Source organism: Bidens hawaiensis, unplaced genomic scaffold (assembly GCF_021521415.1).
Source record: "Bidens hawaiensis isolate Kalapana, Puna unplaced genomic scaffold, B.hawaiensis_p1.1 tig00020911_1, whole genome shotgun sequence".
NCBI classification, from domain to species: Eukaryota; Viridiplantae; Streptophyta; class Magnoliopsida; order Asterales; family Asteraceae; genus Bidens; species Bidens hawaiensis.
In genome coordinates, this window is record NW_027493227.1 from 357,885 (window position 1) to 377,630 (window position 19,746).

A 19,746-nucleotide genomic window follows, 5' to 3' on the forward strand; every position below is an offset into this window, starting at 1 on the left:
TGGTAGAAGCCGCCAAGGTAGAGACCATCGGAGGTGAACTCACTGGAGGTGAACTCACAACCGTGGCCGCCGCTGCGGAGGAGCCCGCAGAAAAAATCACCGCCGGCTCATGAAGGATGCAGTGAAGATGGCACTGACAGCCGGCGGAGATGACGTCACAATTAGAACAGTTGACTCAACGGGATGAGCAACTGAACCAACACTGGAAACAGGCGCAGCCGCCTGGGTCATCGCCTCGGATAGGTTGATCAAACCTACCGTCGTGGGTCCAGAACTGCTTCTTCCCGCACCACTTTGGAATGAGGTTACATCCACTCCTGCATGAAAACAAAATATTAGAAACAACGGCGGAAAGAAATGCGGGAAAGGTAAATAAAATTACACTTACGGGTTTTCTTAATCTTGAAAGTTCTGACGGGCACCACTTTGGAATGCGGTTGCATCCACTCCTGCATGAAAACAAAATATTAGAAACAACGGCGGAAAGAAATGCGGGAAAGGTAAATAAAATTACACTTACGGGTTTTCTTAATCTTGAAAGTTCTGACGGGCGGGGATGAACCCGATGGAACTGGCCTCTTCACGCCAGTCACCGTCGTAGAACTTGGTTGCTCGGAGGTGACAGCTGTCTCAACCTCCGAGACAATTGTCTCACCACCACCAGGGTTCCCCGCCGCCTCCTCGCTTTCAGTCTCGGAGTCAGACTGATTTCCTAGGTCGACGGCGGATGTAACCTTCGCCTTGCCCTTCACGGCGGCAGCTTTCTTCTTCCTCACGAAGAAAGGCCCATCTGCGAATTCCTCATCAGAAGATGACAAAATTAGAGGAACTCCAGCAGAAGTCTGAGCATGCAGAGGGCGAGGATTAAAGAATTCCTTACCTGGCCGCGTGGCGCTCAAAATCTCGTGGCCCGGCGGGTAGACCTCCACGAATCCGTCCGCCGTCTGCTCCAAGATGGGCAACTCGTTCTCGTCAAGATCACGAGTACCCAGCCGGGCGGGACCACCAGCCTCCCGCGGATGCAGGAGCGATTGTAAGTCATTCCCCTCTGAAATAAAAAGAAAAACAGTTAGAAGAAAAACCCTAAATCCGCACATAAGACGGAGCATACCGTAAGGAGTAGAGTTCAAACCGTATTCGAGGATGATGGGTACTTGCGGAGTCTCAGAACCGGCATCCTTCCATACCCGGCTCATCCCAAGCATCACCATCCTAGACTCCGCAAAGCGGTAAACCGGAGTCTGGATCTGGGAGATCTTGGCGAACCATTCCGCCTCTTGGTAATTGGAGGCGTGAAGGTTAGGGAGCGCCCTCCCGTTCTTGAACATCATCGCAATGGGGACGACGCGAGCGGAGATGTAGAAAAACTCCCGCTTCCAAGACCGAAGACTGCGCTCGGTAGCGCAGATCTTCAAACCCTTGATCCGAGTGACCAAGGTATACCAGCCCTGGATGCACCTCCAGGAGTAGAAGGTCATCAGGCGGTCGACGCGGGGCTCAACGCCCAGAATGTGGCACACCCATTCAAAGTGGCGAACCTTAGCGATCGCCATCGGGTGCACCTCCGTCAAATGTACACCGTGTTTCTCCAGAACACGGTATACGAACTTCGTTAATGGGAATCTGAGATTCCCATATATGAAGAATGAGGCATAAACCCCTATTTTGCCCTTAGGGGCATCATACACCGTCTGGTGAGGCTCTGGAAACTCAGGCTCGTAGGGCTCGAGCATGAACTTCTTGACGATGTAGTGATACAAGTCAACAGAAAGAGTACACTGGCACTCGCCAGCAGTACTCTTATCGTCCTTATCAGACGTGGACGACGGATTCTCGAGGTATACATCGGACTCCTCGGCAGTAACCTCGGGATCATGAGTAGAAGACATTTTTGAGGTATGAAAGAGAACGATTTCAGAAGAATGCTCGACGGAAAAGTTAGAGTATTCGCCGGAAATCGTTTAGAAGAAGAAGAGTGAAGTGAAGGTGTGAATTAAGATGCACCCTCTCCCCCTTTATATACTCATCGCAATGAATGCGATGAATTTAATGCGGAGGAGAGAGAGAGCGCAGGTGCAATGAAACTATGACACGTGGAAAACAGCTATTGAAAGGACGCGTGCCGTAAAATTCGCGCCCACGCGCCCGAAAACTCGCGCCCACGCGCCTGGAAAAGCGTCTGGAATGACCATATACTGTCACGTCGCCATAACTTCCTGCACGTCCTGAAACCGTCAGGAGACGCCAACGTCACTTCACTCGTTTGGACTGTTCTTATCCTTTCACCAACTCTTCGAATTTCAAAAAGATTCAAAAAGATTCAAAGATTCAAAAATAAGAGGGAATATACCCCCTTACCTTGGAAAGCGAGAAACCATAAGACGAGTGCGGGTACAGTGTCAAGGCGAAACCCTTCACATACTTAGCACTTGCAGGGAATCGAAGCTAACAAGATACCTTGGGAAACAAGAAACCGTAAGACAAGTGCGGGTACAGTGTCAAGACGAAACCTTTCACATACTTAGCACTTGCAGGGAATTGAAGCCAAGAAGGATCTTATGGACCATGCTTGCGGAAAGAGAAATAACACCTCCGCGTGACGGGAACGTTGAGAATTAGATTGTTTGAAGCTTCAAGATGGAATTGGTAGTTTAACATAACTGATCAATATGTCCAAAACTACCAAAACCTTGTGAAGAATCTATGCAAGTGAAACTCAACGCTCCCGACGTGCGAAGGGATTAAACACCTACCCGCATCATAACCAATGATCAGGCAGAAAAGTCGGGAATTTCTGCAAGTGACATTAGGAAAACTGCGGGAAGAATCCCCACGGAAAACCTTAAAAAACAAAAACCCTCTTTAAAACCCCTTGCTTAAAGTCCAAAAGTTCACCTCACTTATTAACAACTCATGAGAAGAACAATGGACTGGGGGGACTTGAAGAGGTAGGTCCCAGCAAAGTCCAGTTGGACCGGCAAGACACACCTTGAAAAGGTACGTCTGCGCAAAGACCAACTGGTTCCGCAGGACCCACCATGCTCAGAGAGATGAAGACCTTACACGCAGTAAGCCAGCTGTTCCCGCAGGAAAGCCTCCCTTGGTACAGTACCCTACCTGTTCCCGCAGCTGTGGGTACATACCAAGAAGGAAGGCTACCCGCACTAACGGTAAGGCTACACGCATAAGGCACTAACTCTTACACTTCAGCAATGTCACCTGAGGAAGGAATGAGCAAAGCGGGAATACTCCCGCCCAAATGAGCCAGTCCGTACGCTTCTGGAAGATCTTTTGTACTATACCTGCCAAGGTATGGACAAAATAGACAAGATCTGACCAAAGCAGCCCATGAACCAATCACAGGGTGACAGCTCACCGACAACAGTACGAGGAGGAGCACGCTCTAGTACAAAATGTCACTATCAGCCGCTGCCTACCCACCAACTCCCATCGTGGCACGTACACAGCCCATGGTTGGTGAAAAAGGAATATTATACAGCTGGCCATGTCACTATCAGCCGCTGCCTACTCACCAACTCCCATCGTGGCACGTGCGTAGCCTGTAGTTGGTGGAAAAGGAATATTATACAGCTGGCCGTACCTGCTTGGAAACCTACCTTCGGCTATAAATACTCCAACACCTTGGAACGGTATCATCATCATATATCATCTCATATTATCTTATCTTCTCTAGCTATTTCTCTCAATATACACTTATATTCAGAGCAATCTAGTCTGATTCTCACGCCGGAGGGTGGTCACAAGGAGGAACCCCCCCCCCTTCTCAGTGACGAGCTCACGGTGTCTGTTTTGCAGGTCGAGAAGAATAACCATCTTTGCCGGACCTAACCCTCGTGGGTAACATCTACTTAACCCTAAGATTATCCATAATCTGCCGGGGTCACTTAGTGTTTCTTCAGAGTATGTCTTATTTTTAGTTATAATTTAAATTTTATTTTAGAGTTACATTACATTTTTATGATGTTTTTAGCGCGGTTGGTGTGGAAGAGAAAGGGTGTATTGCATAACGGTTTTATAGGGGTGGGCATGGTTGACATGACCGGTATGTTTTTAAATTTTCTATTGTCGATGCTCTTATAACGTCTTCATATGGGCATATGTGAGATTTATGTGCCTCGTGATAGTGATATCGACTATTTTGAAGATAAAATACGAATTTGTTTATGGTTACATTTGTGTATATACCAAAAAATAGAAACTTTATTCGATAAACAGTGAAAATTCATTAAGAAAACTTTGAAGTGATATGGATATATAGTTGATTTTAAATTTGATATATATATCTTTTTAAATAATAGAAAAAGAAATCAAACATAAATGTTAACCTTTTGAGATTAAATATTGTTAACTAGCTGTTTTAAAATATAAAATTATACTTATGAGAATTTAATTATCTTCTAATTAAGTATAATATTGTAACGTTTTTATAAATAATGTATTATTGGTTATAACGATGTGTACAAATCAGTTGTGTTCAAGTTGTCAAGATCTAACACGTTAATGATGTTTCTAAAATCACTCGTAATTTAATAAACATGTATGCTAGCACCGTAAAATAGACTTATCGCATTACGGGCTAATTTAGTAGGCTATGTAAAATCCATTTTTGGTATATAAACCACCCTCTAGCTTTCTATTTAAACAGATATGATGTTTAAATAGTTATGGTTTCAAAACGAGTCATTCATTATGTATGTGTAACAAATCCCTTAAATTAAGTGGTGTATGAGATAATTGGTAGTTTAAATATTTGTTGTTTTCAATATAACAAGTTTAAGATAAACTCATCAGTCGCATTTTTTTTATATTTTAAATGTTAAATTATAAAATATAAATATTAATATCATAAAAAATAACATATTTTTATGTATTTTTTTCCCATTAAAGTATGTAAACACAATCATGATCAAATACGATATATGAGATGTTCATGGAATGATTGTTCATAAATAAATGGTTTGATTATTAATAAATGGTATTAATGAGGTGGATTTGATTTTGATTAAAATGAAATATTAGAGACTGAAATAGCATGTTTTAAAATTTAAGCTATTTGATTGTTGACAAATCACGTTGACAAAAACCGTAATTTACTCTTTTAAATACTTAAACAAAGACTATATAAATAATAAATTGTTTAAGCTTGTTTAAGATCGAGTCCAAGCTCGTTTATTAAAGAACAAAACTCCATAATAACTCTATGTGACCTTCACTTATCCCGTATGATCTCAAAAGATTGCTAAACAGTGGTGGTGTAATAAGAGTTTTAAAATTTGGCTTGTTTGTTGGTTGGTTTTGGAGGGTGCCACTTGAAGATGACAAAGGCTTTGAGGACTCGCTAGAGCGTAATTAATCTTCGTTTACGTGACATGATGTCATGAAGTGCATAAAAATTGGAAGCTCCAGTCATCCCGTTACTAGAAAACATGTACGATGGATCAAGCAATCGTGTTCAAACATTTGGCAAGTTAATGCCGCAAACAGACAAAAACTTTAATGTCAACGTACACATGCTTCATGACACGTCGTCTTATGCACATTGCATCTAAAGAGAATAAAAACACTCGATTTTATTATATATTTTTTATAAAATAATCCATCCGTCCCTCTACAAGTGTCATAGTTTGAGAAACAAAAAATTTAAAAAAAGTTTAATGATTGCATTTTTTGTTTAACAAATAACTATAATGCCATTGACATATATAAAAGGACAAAATTTAAGAAAGTTTAAATAATTGCATTTGTGTGAAGGTAAACTTGGAAATTAGTTAATAAATGTTAAAAGTTGACATATTTAATGGTACAAAGTAAAAAAGGAAATGTGGACACTTTCAAATGAACGGAGGGAGTAAAAGATAGTTGCATACCGACATTTAAAAAATGATGATAATTCCCATTTTCCCATGCCAGCATAACTACATACCATACCATATTATTATGACTGTCGTGTTTAAGAGAGTAGAGAAAGTTTAATCTGAGATACTTGTGTAACATTAACATGACAATAAGCATAATTTTGTGTTTAAAATAGTATACAGCTGTTTTTAGTGTTGTGATTCAACTAAAACATCCTATAGATATCTATACTAACATATAGAGTTAAAAAAGCGAAAATAAAATAGTGAAAAAATTGCTAGAATTATCCACCAAAGTTTAAAAACAGGGGGCTATCTCGTACCAAAGGTGGAACCTTTTTCGACGAGTCCTGGTATGATAATTTTAACGAATCAAAACCAACTTCGTACCCGCAGGTCATGTAAGACCAGGTCCAAAACCGGGTTTTTCCCCACCTTTAGTAGTCGGTAGGAACCAATATACAAATTAGCGATTTGGGTCAGGTTTGAATATAGGCCCATTTCACTATCATCTTGACTCATCCTTTTATAGGTGCAAAAGCCCTGAATTCAAAATCGGGTTTTTTTACCCAGGTATTTACTACTCGAACCGTACCCGGAACGGATAGGGTGCGCATTCTAGTACCAAAATCCGTATCCGGAACTGAACTCGATTTGTACCCGGTAACCCGAAAATCGAAACCAACTCTATAACCGGGTTTTTCAAATAGTTCGATTTATACCTGAAAAGTACCAAAAAATACCCCAAAAACTAATTTAAAAAAAACCCAAACCCAGAAATAAGATATTCAAATACTGACCATTTTTCAGTACACAGTCATACCCGAACCCGATTTCATTCTCGATTTAAAAAGATCCGACCCATTTATCCGAACAATTCGACTCAGTCAAATGATGATAAAAGAACAGAACACAAGTGTAACACGTTGATGGAGTCACTTGTTGTAACCCACTTGATTTGTAATCATAATCATACCACTTATAATATGATCAAAACCCCACCAATTTCAACCCGTTTTCCTAAGATTCGGGTCAATCGCGACCCGAATTTTGCACTCAATTCCAAGAAATCGGATTTTCAAGGTTAGTAATTAGTAAAAGTAAAACTGTTAATTAATTTGTATAATTTTGTGGGTGAAATTGGAATTGATTGGGTATTTAAATTTGAGGTTGAATTCAATATTATGATTATGCTTATGGGTGCAAAGAGAAAGAGTTACTCGAGCTCGGATCGATAAAAAAGATTAAAAAGATCCGAGCTTTTTCTAATAAAGGTTGTTTTTTTATCAAGCCCGAGCTTGAGCTTTGTATGGGAAGCTCGTTTGGAGTTTATGTATTAGTTTTACACTGTAGAGTCGAGTTCGAGCTGAGCTTAGACCCGTTTAAGGTCTTTCTCAAAATATATAAAAAAATTATAAATTAACTGATAAATAATAAATGAGCCGAGCTCGAGCTTGAAAAAACAACTTATGAGCTGAGCTCGAGCTCTCGTAAAACAAAATGAGCATAGTTGAGCTCTCGTAAGACAAAACGGGTTGGCTTGTTTGCACCCCTAATTTCAAGTTTTTTATTGATTCGAGCTCGAGCAGCTCACAAGTTAAGTTGTCTGTTCAAGCTCGGATCAATAAAAGCTTGAGACGAGCCGAGTTTTTCGAATAAAGTTTGTTTATTTATTGAGCTAGAGCTCGAGCCTTGTATGGGAAGCTCGTTTGTAATTTTAAATTTTACCGCGTTTGGAGTTTTATGTATTAATTTTACACTTCATAGCCGAGTTCGAGCTGAGCTTAGGCTCGTTTGAGGTTTTTCTCAAAATATATAAAAATAAGTAACGACGTATACAAATTAATTGGTTAATATTTAACGAGTCGAGCCTGAGCTTGGAAAAACACTCAACACCTGAGCTTAAGTTTTCATAAGACAAACCGAACCTAATTGAGCTCGGGCACGGATTGGCTTGATTGCATCCCTAATTTCAAGTTTTTGTCGATCCGAGCTCAACCAGCTAACGAGCCAAGCCTTTTCGAATATAGTTTGTTTATTTATCAATCCAGAGCTCGAGCCTTGTATAGGAAGCTTGTTTGTAATTTTTAAGTTTTTCTTCGTTTGGAGTTCTATGTATTAATTTAACATTGCACGGCCAAGGTCGAGCCGAGCTTTGCCTTGTTTAAGGTACTACACGAGCTTGTGCGAAGCTTAGGCTCATTTAAGGTTTTCCGAAAGTTATATAAAAGTAATTTAAAAAGTATATAAATTTGTTAATAGATAATAAACAAGCTGAGCCCGAGCTTGAAAAACAACTTACGAGCCGAGCTCGAGCTCTCGTAAGTCAAAACAAGCCTAGGACTCGAGCGTGGCTCAGCTCCGCTCATTTACACCCCTAAATTTATGTTTATTAATTAATTCCATTTAAACTTCTGTTTGAACTTTGAACTCAATCTTATGATTATGTTTAGGGGTGCAAACAAGCCGAGCGCTTAGCAAGCTGCTCGATCTCGGATCGATAAAAAGCTTGAAACAAGAACTTTTTTTAATAAAGCTCGTTTATTTATCGAGGCCGAGCTCGGTCCTTGTATGGGAAGCTCATTTGTAATGTTTAAGGTTTACCTCGTTTGGACTTCTATGTATCAATTTTTCACTGCATACACGAGCTTTGGTTCATTTAAAATACTACACGAGCTCGAGCCAAGCTTAAGCTCGTTTATGTTTTTTCACAAAATAATTAAAAACGTATATAAAGTAATTAATAAATAATAAACAAGCAGAACCCGAGCTTGGAAAAGCACTCGCAAGCCGAGCTCGAGCTCTCATAAGTCAAAAAAAGCCTAGTCGAGCTCAGGCATGGTTCGGCTCAGCCAAACTCATCTGATAATTTGCCAATCAAATGTTATATGTTTATTATTTGAGATAATATATTAGCTTAGAGGTATGTTGTTATATAATCACTATAGTTAGAAGATATGATTTCTATAAACACTTAGATTAATAATATACAATACTTTAGATTTTCAGGGTTATGCAAAACCTTCTCGCCTTTTGCGAGCCGACGAAGTGAAACCGACGACCGAATCCTCATTAGAGAAACTCGTTACGTCTTTCCAACAAGACACGCTTAAATGTTTATATGAACTCACCATTCACACGAGTAACTATTATGGGTCGGAGCTAACGGACTTAAACTCTGGAATATTGGTTTGTTTGGTCGACGAAAATGGTGATTCGATCTTACAAAGGATTTCGGCAACTGCAAGTAATTTGGTTCAGTTTCGAAGAGGGTCCGTTGATCATTTCACGTTTGAAGGACCCGCGATTGGGAAGCTTCAAGCTCTTTGGATTGGCCTTGACTCGGGTTAGATAATGTGTTTAATATTATTATACAATAGCGCTAATCAGGGGTGTGCATGAAACCAAAATAATCTATCCGTAACTGAAATAACTGAACGCGCAAAACGGGCTGTTTGTTTTTTTATATATTTTCAAAAGACGAACCGAACCCGTAAAAACCAAAAAAAAAAACAAATATTATTATTGAATTTATGGATTTTAGTTTCTTTTTTGTGTTAAGTAAAGAAACTAATAAATGGTGTAGCCAAAATGTAGAATTTTAGACCAATATATGTACACAAACCCAAAAATCGAATTTTTGGTCTGTGGTTCGGTTTGAGCCAAAAATCGACAGGGTTCAAATGAGCCGAGCTCGACTAGTTTCGAGTTCGGCTTGTTTGACTTTCACAGAGCTTGAGCTCGGCTCATTTCTCTATATCCAAAGCTCGATCTTGGCTCGTGAATAGTTTTTCAAGCTCGGGCTCGGTCCGTGTACTATATTTATAATTATTTTTGTATAGTTTTTTTTAAACTATAATTTTATATATAACATAATATGTATTATTTGGTTGTTTTTCCATAACATTGTATAGATTAATTAATTATTATTAAAGATATATAAATATATATTGTAAAAAATTATACTAATGACAGGCTCGTATAGGCTCGCAAGCTGGCTCGAGCTCGATAAGTAAAGCTCGGGATCGGGCTCGTTTATTAAACGAGCTCACTTTTAAGCTCGGTTCAATGGAGATTTTTCACGAGCCGAACTCCAGTAGCTCGGCTCGTTTGCACCCCTAAATTAATTGTTTTCCATTGTTATTTTCAGGTCAATGGAGGCTAGCGGGTACAACCGTTACATGCTGGTCACGACACTCGTCTAACGAAACCGAAAGCCACAACTACGGTATAGTCCAGTACGTTTTCATGGCTGATAACATCTTACTAGGCGACCGAAACGACACTTCCATGGTAGAACTCAGACCGAACATAATAACCGACATTTCAAAAGACGATTTACCCTTAAACCAAAACATTTTAAAACCATCTTCGGTTACAACCAATGAAGAAAGCATGAAAGAGTATGCAGACTTAAAGTTCTCGTTACTACTCTACGACGCGCTTCTTATTATAACCGGTTCAACGATTGCATCGTTCACCGCAGGTGAAAACGCTGCGTTTGCATTCTTGACGGGTGGAATCGGTGGCTTTCTTTATTTATTATTGTTGCAGAGATCAGTTGACGAGCTGCCGTCAACGATTCTGGACCGGACCGGGGGTCTGGACCGGATGTTCGGGCGGTTTAAGGGTCAAGTGACGGTTTTGGTTTTGGCGCTTGCGTTTGCGGTTGTGGTGGTTAAAGTTGGTGCGGGTGATGAGTCGTTGGTGTTGACACCGAGGGATGTTGTGGTTGGTATGATTGGGTTTTTGTCGTCGAAGGTTGCGGTTTTGTTGGCCGCGTTTAAACCGTTGCCGGTTGGTTCAAGACAGAGTTGATAGGAGAGAGTTGTATATAGTTAGAACTTTGTATATACGTATATACAGAACAAATGATGTTACAAATACTTTGAATTCGGTTTCATAAATCAGTAAGATATTTACTCTCAATGGAAAATGACGGTTCGTTTAAAACTCGAAACGAGCCAAGGTTAAAGATAGTTTTAGCTTGAGCATGACTAGGCTTGCGAACCAAGGCTGACCCGGGTTAAGATAGTTCATTATGTTCTTATTTGATTCAAGTAATTTTTCATTTTTCAAACCTTTTTTATTTGCTTATTTTGTTCTTTTAAAACTCAATGTAAATTTTAGAAATTATGTCTCATGAGCAACTATTTGGTGGTAAAAAATACAAAAAAAAAAAAGAATAAAAAAAGGAATTAATAAAGTCTCAATCATTTAACTATGTAAATTGAATCATTTTGTATTGTAATTTTTGTTTCGTTTATTGATATAACAATTATCGTCGTATTAGTGAAATAAAAGTTATATATACGAGCCTAAAACTTTTAGGAACCGGGTAGGGTTGGAACCGGACCGGTTATTACGTAAAAACCGGTTCCACCGATTTTTTTTGAAATTCAAACAATATAGCCGTTAGAAACCGGTTCCAACGGCTATATAGCCGTTTTTGACCGTTGGAACCGGTTTTATTACTATATTTAGCCATTTTTCATTCTATAAATACCAATGTATGAGTGTGTACTTGTTATACCACTTCCAAAACTATAAAACACACTCCAAAACACAATTAAGCTTAAACCGACAACAAATGACAACTAATGACGACGTTGTTATGGTGATCGAAACAACAAGATGCCCCGATGTTTGGGTTCATTACGATTTGTGTCTCATGACCGACTCACAGGAGATGGCACGTTGCAAATATTGCTCGAAGTTTCTTAAAGCAGCGTCCAACTCGACATTACGAAAACATACGAATAAGTATTGTTAAGAGAAAAGAAGTTTGGATGCTAAAAAAGCGGAAGTGGGAGAATCGTCTGACTCTACAACCCAAAAATAAGTATTCCCGAATTAAAACGACGGACTTTGTTTTTTAAGTTTTAGTTGTTATGTTTAGTATCGTTTATGTTTTAATAATGTTTGGCTCTACAACCCAAAAATAAGTATTCCGGAACCGGTTACAATGGCTATACTCTCTCAAAAACCGGTTCCAACGGCTATATTACCGTTGGAACCGGTTACAACGGCTATTTTGTGTCTCAAAAACCGGTTCCAACGGCTAGTTTGACCTGTGTTTGACTTTTTAAAAAAAACCCGCCGGAACCGGTTTTTTCGGGTAGGAAACGAACCGGTTTTTTCGGATAGGAAACGAACCGGTTACAATTAAGAACCGGGTAGGAACCGGGTTGGAACTGATGGGAACATACAAATAGGAGAACCGGGTACGATTTTCGGGTACAAAAATACCCAAAACGGGTATTGGGCCAACCGGGTAGGAACTGGAACCGGTTCCGGTTCGGTTCCACCAGTTAGGTTCCGAAACCGGTTTTTTTGTGCATGTCTAGTTGCGAGCATACACAAAACTATTATTTATAAAAATATAACATTTATTATATATGCAACAACCATGCGTAGTAAAATTTAACCGGTAAGTGCCATTGATAAGTTCTAAAAATATTTATTTAATATAATAAAAATATAATTACGTAACGAATATCATTATATATAATATGCAGATAAAAAAATTAAGCAGTATATATATTTTTTTAACAAAAAGTTATATATATATAATTTTAAAGTAATTATATATGCATGTAAATAGAATAAATTATTGAAAAACTGAGTTCAAAGTAGAATAATATTACAAGTAAATTAGTAATTACATGCATGTTCTTTTAAGTTTTAAGGATCAAAAAATCATAACTTGATCTATAGTTTGTGTAGGAGAAAAAACGAACTCGTCAATGACCATAACCATAACGCGATCCACAAATTAATATGAGGTATTTTTAACTAAATAATGTCAAAAAAATAATCATTATAACAATAAAAAAAAACATGAAAGGAAACAAACATTTAAATGTCTGTCTTTCCTCTACAAAAAAATAAAATAAAATAAAAAATAAAAGAGAAAAAAGAACAATGGAAGATGACCAAATTGATGGTGGTTATGAAGGATCAATGCCTCATTTTCAAAATTCCATATATGCCCTTTTTGGTCTCCTTATTTCCCATGAGCAAAATGCTAGTCCCATGAACACTGCGATGTCAGCATCATAAGAAATAATCCGGTGTCCGACGTGTCACATCGGGCTCTCCCCTCCTTGGAGCTGGTTCAAACTGATATATTCATAAATTATAACCAGTTAAAAGTTAAAACCCTAAACCGTAAACCTGAAATCACCGTGTATCCAAAGAATATGAAGTAACTATCACAACTTCAACTCGCGATAATCATATGCTTCGAGTTTTTTTATTGTTACATAGGGTCCGAATATTAATAATAATTATAATAATTAGGGGTGGCAAATGTGACCCATTGGGTTGTATTAAAAAATATATATAATGGGTCAGAATGGGTCAAACTAAAAAAAAAGTTGATTGAAACGGGTTGACATTTCTCGAGTTTTTTTTATGGAACGAGAAAAACGGAGGAAAATTTTTAGTACTTTTACTTTTTTAGTTATTGATTTATATTTCGAGTTATGATTTTTTAATTATTTTTTTTTTATTTTTTAATGAGTTTTTGAAATGGGTGAAAATGTGTTGAGATTTCAGAAACCCCTCATTAAAATTTCAAAAAAAATAATTAAAAAATTATAACTCGAAATATAAATAAAAAAACTCAAAATGTAAAAATGATAAAATGTTTCCTCCGTTTTTCTCGTTCCATCTTAAAAAAAACAAAAAAACCTCGAGAAACGTCAACCCGTTTTGACCCATTTCAATCATTTTATTTGTTTATTTTGACCCATTCTGACCCATTATATACATTTTAATACAACCCACTCAACCCAATGAGGCAATGATAATAATAATAATGTAGGGGTATGGTATTAAACCCGGTTTACAATCCTAAATTTATTATATTTGGTTTGTTTTATTATATGGGCTAATACATTTGTTATTGGGCTGAGGAGGTTTGTGGAGGTAGCCCTAATTGGGCTAGGCCCATTAGGGTATCATGATGGTGGCCATGAGACTCTATATAAGGAGGTCTTCACCTCCTTATCATGGGGTCATGCTCAGTAGGTGCCACCACCAGTTTTTGTGTCTGTGAACAAGAGATCTTCAAGATCATCTTAGCGGTCACTTCCACACCCCCAAAACGCCACTGCAGATCGCGAGCAGCCGGAGGAGAGGATCAGCAGACCAGGATGCGGTTCATTCATCTCGAAATCCGTGGAAGCTCCGTCATGGGTCAGGTCAGATTCCATTTCGTGCTTCGACAAATAACAATAATAATAATAATAACAACACATGATCTACTAAATGTATCATGTATGTGTGCACATCTATACATACATATACACACATATGCATACAAATATTGTTAAAAGGAGAAAGAGAAACCTGAATGAAAGTGTGGCCCTTGCAGTCATCTACTTCAAGAATCGAAGCCATGTTGCCACAACGGTAACAATAATTAGGCGCGCTAAAGATTGTCACAACTTTTCGTTCCTGTTATAACCAACTCTATAATTAGTAAAAAAAATGTCTTTTAAACCACTAAAAATAAAAAAAGCTAATAAAACTATTACATGTCCCCAGTTGAATCCCTCCATAACGAGTTGATGTGCTCTCGCAGTTAGCTGTAAGCCGTTTGTATGATTATATTGCTCCGATATATCCTGAATTACAATATATAACAAACAAATGTTAGTTACACCATAAAATAAAATACTTATTGCATAAAAGTGACAAACTTTCTTCAAAATGTTACTTTTTTTTATCCAGGTAATAACTAGGCTTGTAAACAAACTGAACGAACACGGCTTTCTTGTTCGTGTTAATTCATTAAGAAAATGAAAGGTTCATGAACGTAAATGAATGAACATAACTGAGCTAAAAGCCTAAAATCATATAAAAGTAAATGTGAACAATAATGTGTTGGCCTAAAACGTTTTTAAAACCAGACTAAATTGTAATGGGCCTAAAAATTGTAAATTGATACATTAACGAACGTAAAAGAATGAACTTAATTAACTAGAGTAACGAATTTAAATGAACAAACATTCACGAACATAAATGAACGAGCAAGATTTGTTTTCATGTTCATTTACTAAATGAACAAAGACTTCTGTTCATGTTCGATCGTTTAGTAAGTAAATGAACTTCCCTCCGAACGATTCACGAACTCGTTCGCATGCCTAGTAATAACTTCCAAGATTTTCGATTTTGGGCAGAAAATATAAAAAAAAGTTTGTACCTTTTTATGAGCAAGAGAATATTAACCTACCCATAAAAGAAATATGAAGATTTTAATCTTTTATTACCTTTTTACGCAATTATTCCTTAAAAACAAAATCAAAAAATTGAATTAATATAGAGAAAGATAAATACTTGACCAAATGTATAACCCGCGCCACGAGGCGAAATACCCCAACCGCAACGGTCATCAGGATCAGACCATAAAAGATCACACATGGGCCCCTCATGTGGCACTTCTTGAACACGGTCAAAGTTTCTGATATTATCGAGTGTTTCAATCGAAGGAGATAACCCACCATGAAGACAAAAGATTTCAGATTCAACCTATAAAACGACCCGTAAAATCAGAAGGGGTAAAATGGTAAAATCACAAGTTTTAAGTGTTACTACTAACCAATGCAGTGAGCGGAAAATAATCAAATAGATCAGTAAATGTCTTCCACACGTTAGCACTACCGTATCTGCAAAAAGTCAACGGTTGACTTATTGACACTCTTTTTGACGGACGGTCAAAACGGTTCATTGACCTACGAATAAGTCAAATATGTAAAGGAAGTTGGAAACTCACTTTCTTAAGCATTCATCATAAAATCCATAGACTTGAGTGATCTGCAGAAATACCATTGCATCTATTATTACCTAAAAAATATCAATATTAATAATAATAGGTTAATTACAACGAACAAGTGTACCTGTCGACTTTCATGGTTTCCTCTTAGAATAGTAAGCCGCTGCGGATAGCGTACTTTAAGGGCGACTAAGAGCTAAATGACAACAAGAATCGCATAACATATAAGTGATTTAAATATTTTCTCTTTCTAAATTTATATATATAAATATATATATATATATATATAATGGTTTTGAAATGGTGATTTAACACTTACAGACACTGTTTCGACCGAGTAATAACCACGATCGACATAATCTCCCATGAATAAATAATTTGTATCCGGGCACTAAATAAAGAATATAAAAACAAGCAACATAATTAGCTCCCAACACGAAAAATGCATTTTTTTAGCTAAAATGATTGCCATTTTCTTTATCAACAACTTAATCATAAAATACATGTAACAGACTAAAACGGGGGCACAAACATGTTACACGCACCTTCCCTCCAATCCGGAAAAGCTCTGCAAGATCATGAAACTGGCCATGAATATCTCCACAGATTGTCACCGGGCTTTTAACAGGCTGAAACAAAATAAATGCAAAAGATTTATAAGACTTTGTTTAACAAAAATAATACATTTTTGTTATGGTATTATTATAAATGATAATGAGGAATATCTACCTGCACATTGCTTTCTTTCATCAGGATCTCTTTCGCCTTATCACATAAAGACTTAACCTACAAACATATTGAGAAACATTTATCAGAAGTCAAAGAAACATTCATCGGAAGTCAAAGAAACATTCATATAACATCAAAATTTGATATAATTTATGCAAGGGCAGCAGCATTAGAACATTCCTGTTTAGTTAATATTGCAGCTATAAGTACTAATATATTAATATCCTTGAATAACTGTTTAGGGGTAGAACAGTTAGTATGAAACCAGCTGCAAAAAAACCGGTTGCGAAAGGAAATTACTTCCCGTATTATCGGTTGTTTTTATTGATTATTTTTCTTAAATAACAAGAATTTATAAAACATTCACATCATCAAAAATGATTTTTTATTTCATCCGATCACAATCTCTGGCACATTTTATACATCTTATAATCAGAATCTTATTATTCAATATCAGAGAACAAGTAACAATCTTTCACCAATATCATATCAATCAAATTTGACCTGAAAACAATCTTTACCAAAAATTTAAAAAAAAACTATCAAAATTTAATCTTTAATAATTTCAAATGAATGTGAACATGGGATGGAGTCCCTAGAAGTAAACAGGTTTCACGGATATCAACTCATTCAAGAAAATTCGATCGCTTGTCCGATAAAAGCTTAACATACAAACATGTACAAAGCCTTCGGTTCGGTTCGTGAACAGAATCTAATTATCCAGTATCACATATTTACTTTTAAATGATTAAATTCATACCTATATTAATCAAATTTCACCAAATATCAATTCAATCAAATTTAACCCAAAAAACAATATTTTCCAAAATTACAAATAATAAAACTATAAAAACACAAGTTTAAATAAAGAGAACAAATAACTGTGAAGATTGGAGTCTCTAAAAGTAATCATATTTCACCAAAAAACAATCTTTCCCAAAATTAAAAAAAATAAAACTATAAAAATATAATCTTTAAATAATTTCAAATGAATGTGAACATGGGATGGAGTCCCTAGAAGTAATCAGGTTTCACCAATATCAATTCATTCAAGAAAATTCGTTAACTCGTCCGATAAAAGCTTAACATACAAACATATGAACAAAGCCTTGTTCGGTTCGGTTCGTTTACAGAATCTAACTATTCAGTATCACATGTTTACTTTTAAGAAAATTTGCTTGCTTGTCCGACAAAAGCTTAACATACAAACATGAACAAAGCCTTGTTCAGTTCGGTTACAGAATCTAATTATTCAGTATCACATATTTACTCTTAAATGATTCAATTCATACACTATTAGATACCTATATTAATCAAATTTCACCAAATATCAATTCAATCAAATTTGATTCAAAAAACAATCTTTTCCAAAATTAAAAACAATAAAACTATAAAAATACAATCCTTAACCAATTTCCAAACAAAAATACATAAAAAGCTAATACTTTTCCAAAATTAAAATAAATAAAACTATAAAAACACAGTCTTTAAACAATTTCCAGACAAAAATACATAAAAAGCTAATATTTTTTCAAAATTAAAATAAATAAAATATAAAAACACAGTATTTAAACAATTTCCAGACAAAAATACATAAAAAGCTAATATTTTTTCAAAATTAAAATAAATAAAATATAAAAACACAGTATTTAAACAATTTCCAGACAAAAATACATAAAAAGCTAATATTTTCCAAAATTAAAATAAATAAAACTATAAAAACACAATTTTTAACCAATTTCCAAACATAAAGACATAAAAAGCTTCGAAATTTATCACAACAGATCTGACCCAAATAGATTTACCAAATCTTTTCAAATTATCAAATCAATAACACAAAAAAAAATCAAGAAATGAAAATGATATGCAATTATTCATCAATTAATAAATGAATTAATTAATTACCTCTGGTTCAGACAAGGGTTTGCACTGCACAAGCTGTGTGATGTGTTCATCAACATTGTGATTCACACGCTGTGTAAGATCCAAGCTCATATTTTTTTGTATTTTTTTTGGGTAATTATTAATTGATTGAATGAATGAATGAATCTATTGATAGTGAAGAACAAGAAGAAGACAGTGGGGAGAAAATGAAAATGAAAATGAAAATGAATAATAATAATAAAAGAAAAAGAAAGATTGAAAATTGTTTAATTTGTTGCTTTGTTTTTGCCTTTTTTTATCTGATTGATTGCCACAATTAACCTTTTTTGGGTTTCTAAAAATTTTGAAATTTGAAAAATAAAAAGACTCACTTGTCTCCTTGTAATAGTTTTTTTTATTTCTATTTTATTATTATATTTATTATTCATCATTTAGGCTTTATGGTTGAAATATCATATTACGTTGTATGACGTTAACTGGACCTAACATTGCATCCATTGTTGTTCGCGTCATCGTTCATTTAAGCCTGTTGTGGTCCGCTAGCCATTCGCGTATCTATCCCTTCACTTTTTGCCTATCGCGACCACTAATCGGTTCGCGTATGTCGTTGAAGTCACTGTTCGCTTGACACCCGCTACGGTGTTCGCAATTGACGTGGATTAATTTATCTGTTGAAGTCATCGTTCACAACACATAGCCTTGGTTTCGGCAACACAGTGTGGTGATGGGAGACTATGCGAGTATGTGACGTTCACTAGTTGGATCCTTAAATCGAACAGGTTTTTACTCACCGCATCGGCATGTCTTCGGCCGAGTTTTCACATGTGTTGGTCTTAGATGAGGTTTTCCCTGATCGAAAGGTGAGTATATCCCGATATGATGAATATAGTTGATAGCCCGTTTAAATGATTCGTTGGCCATTCAAAAAAAATCACTATTAGCTTTCACTTTGATTAGAAGGTTAATCTCACTCCAATTGTCGTATTCAACTCGGTTTTGTTCATAACAAAGGCGTGTTTTCTTATTTTGCTCGTAATCATCTATACGAATGAAATCAAGTCGGAATCAAGTGTATATGTATCGATGATTATGTGAGTGGAAATTATTTTAGCAGTGAAAGCATAAGTTAGCATTATTGAAATTTGAGTTATTTTTTTATTTAAAAGTTTTAGCTTCAAGGAATGTGCTCCTAAATCCTAATAGACTCACATTAATTTCTTTGTGTCTTTGTTTGAATGATAACAACTTTAATACAAATAAATCTACAAAACCAGCACCGATTGCTCTCATCACAAAGAAAGAGACTTTATGTAAAAATCAAACAAAATATAGTTTAAAACGAAAGCAATGTATAAAATGCCGTATTTAGTCTTGGGGTTAGAGGTCCTAGTGAAACAAATAAAATATTTTAAACACCCAAAATTCCTGTTTTTAAGTTTTAAGTACAAAAAATATAAAACATTTGTCTTAAAACAC

The 19,746-nt window shown here is 36.2% G+C and overlaps 2 protein-coding genes across 2 annotated transcripts; one reads left to right on the top strand and one right to left on the bottom strand.

Moving 5' to 3' along the window:
• The first annotated feature begins 6,788 nt into the window (after nt 1–6,788).
• Nucleotides 6,789–10,785, top strand: LOC143562115 (uncharacterized). The gene is made up of 3 exons (XM_077050020.1): nt 6,789–6,959; nt 8,878–9,222; nt 10,027–10,785. Exons 1-3 carry the CDS (start codon nt 6,806–6,808, stop codon nt 10,692–10,694), a joined length of 1,167 nt encoding a protein of 388 aa, XP_076906135.1. The 5' UTR covers nt 6,789–6,805; the 3' UTR covers nt 10,695–10,785.
• A 1,842-nt stretch (nt 10,786–12,627) lies between these two features.
• LOC143562127 (serine/threonine-protein phosphatase PP2A-2 catalytic subunit-like) lies at nt 12,628–18,491 on the bottom strand. Its single transcript, XM_077050027.1, has 11 exons — nt 18,292–18,491; nt 16,387–16,443; nt 16,203–16,286; nt 15,977–16,048; nt 15,782–15,853; nt 15,658–15,698; nt 15,484–15,550; nt 15,222–15,413; nt 14,420–14,509; nt 14,232–14,339; nt 12,628–12,998 (listed from the first exon to the last, which is right to left on the bottom strand). The coding sequence occupies exons 1-11, from the start codon at nt 18,379–18,381 to the stop codon at nt 12,933–12,935; spliced, it is 939 nt and encodes a 312-aa protein (XP_076906142.1). The 5' UTR covers nt 18,382–18,491; the 3' UTR covers nt 12,628–12,932.
• Between the last annotated feature and the right edge of the window lie 1,255 nt (nt 18,492–19,746).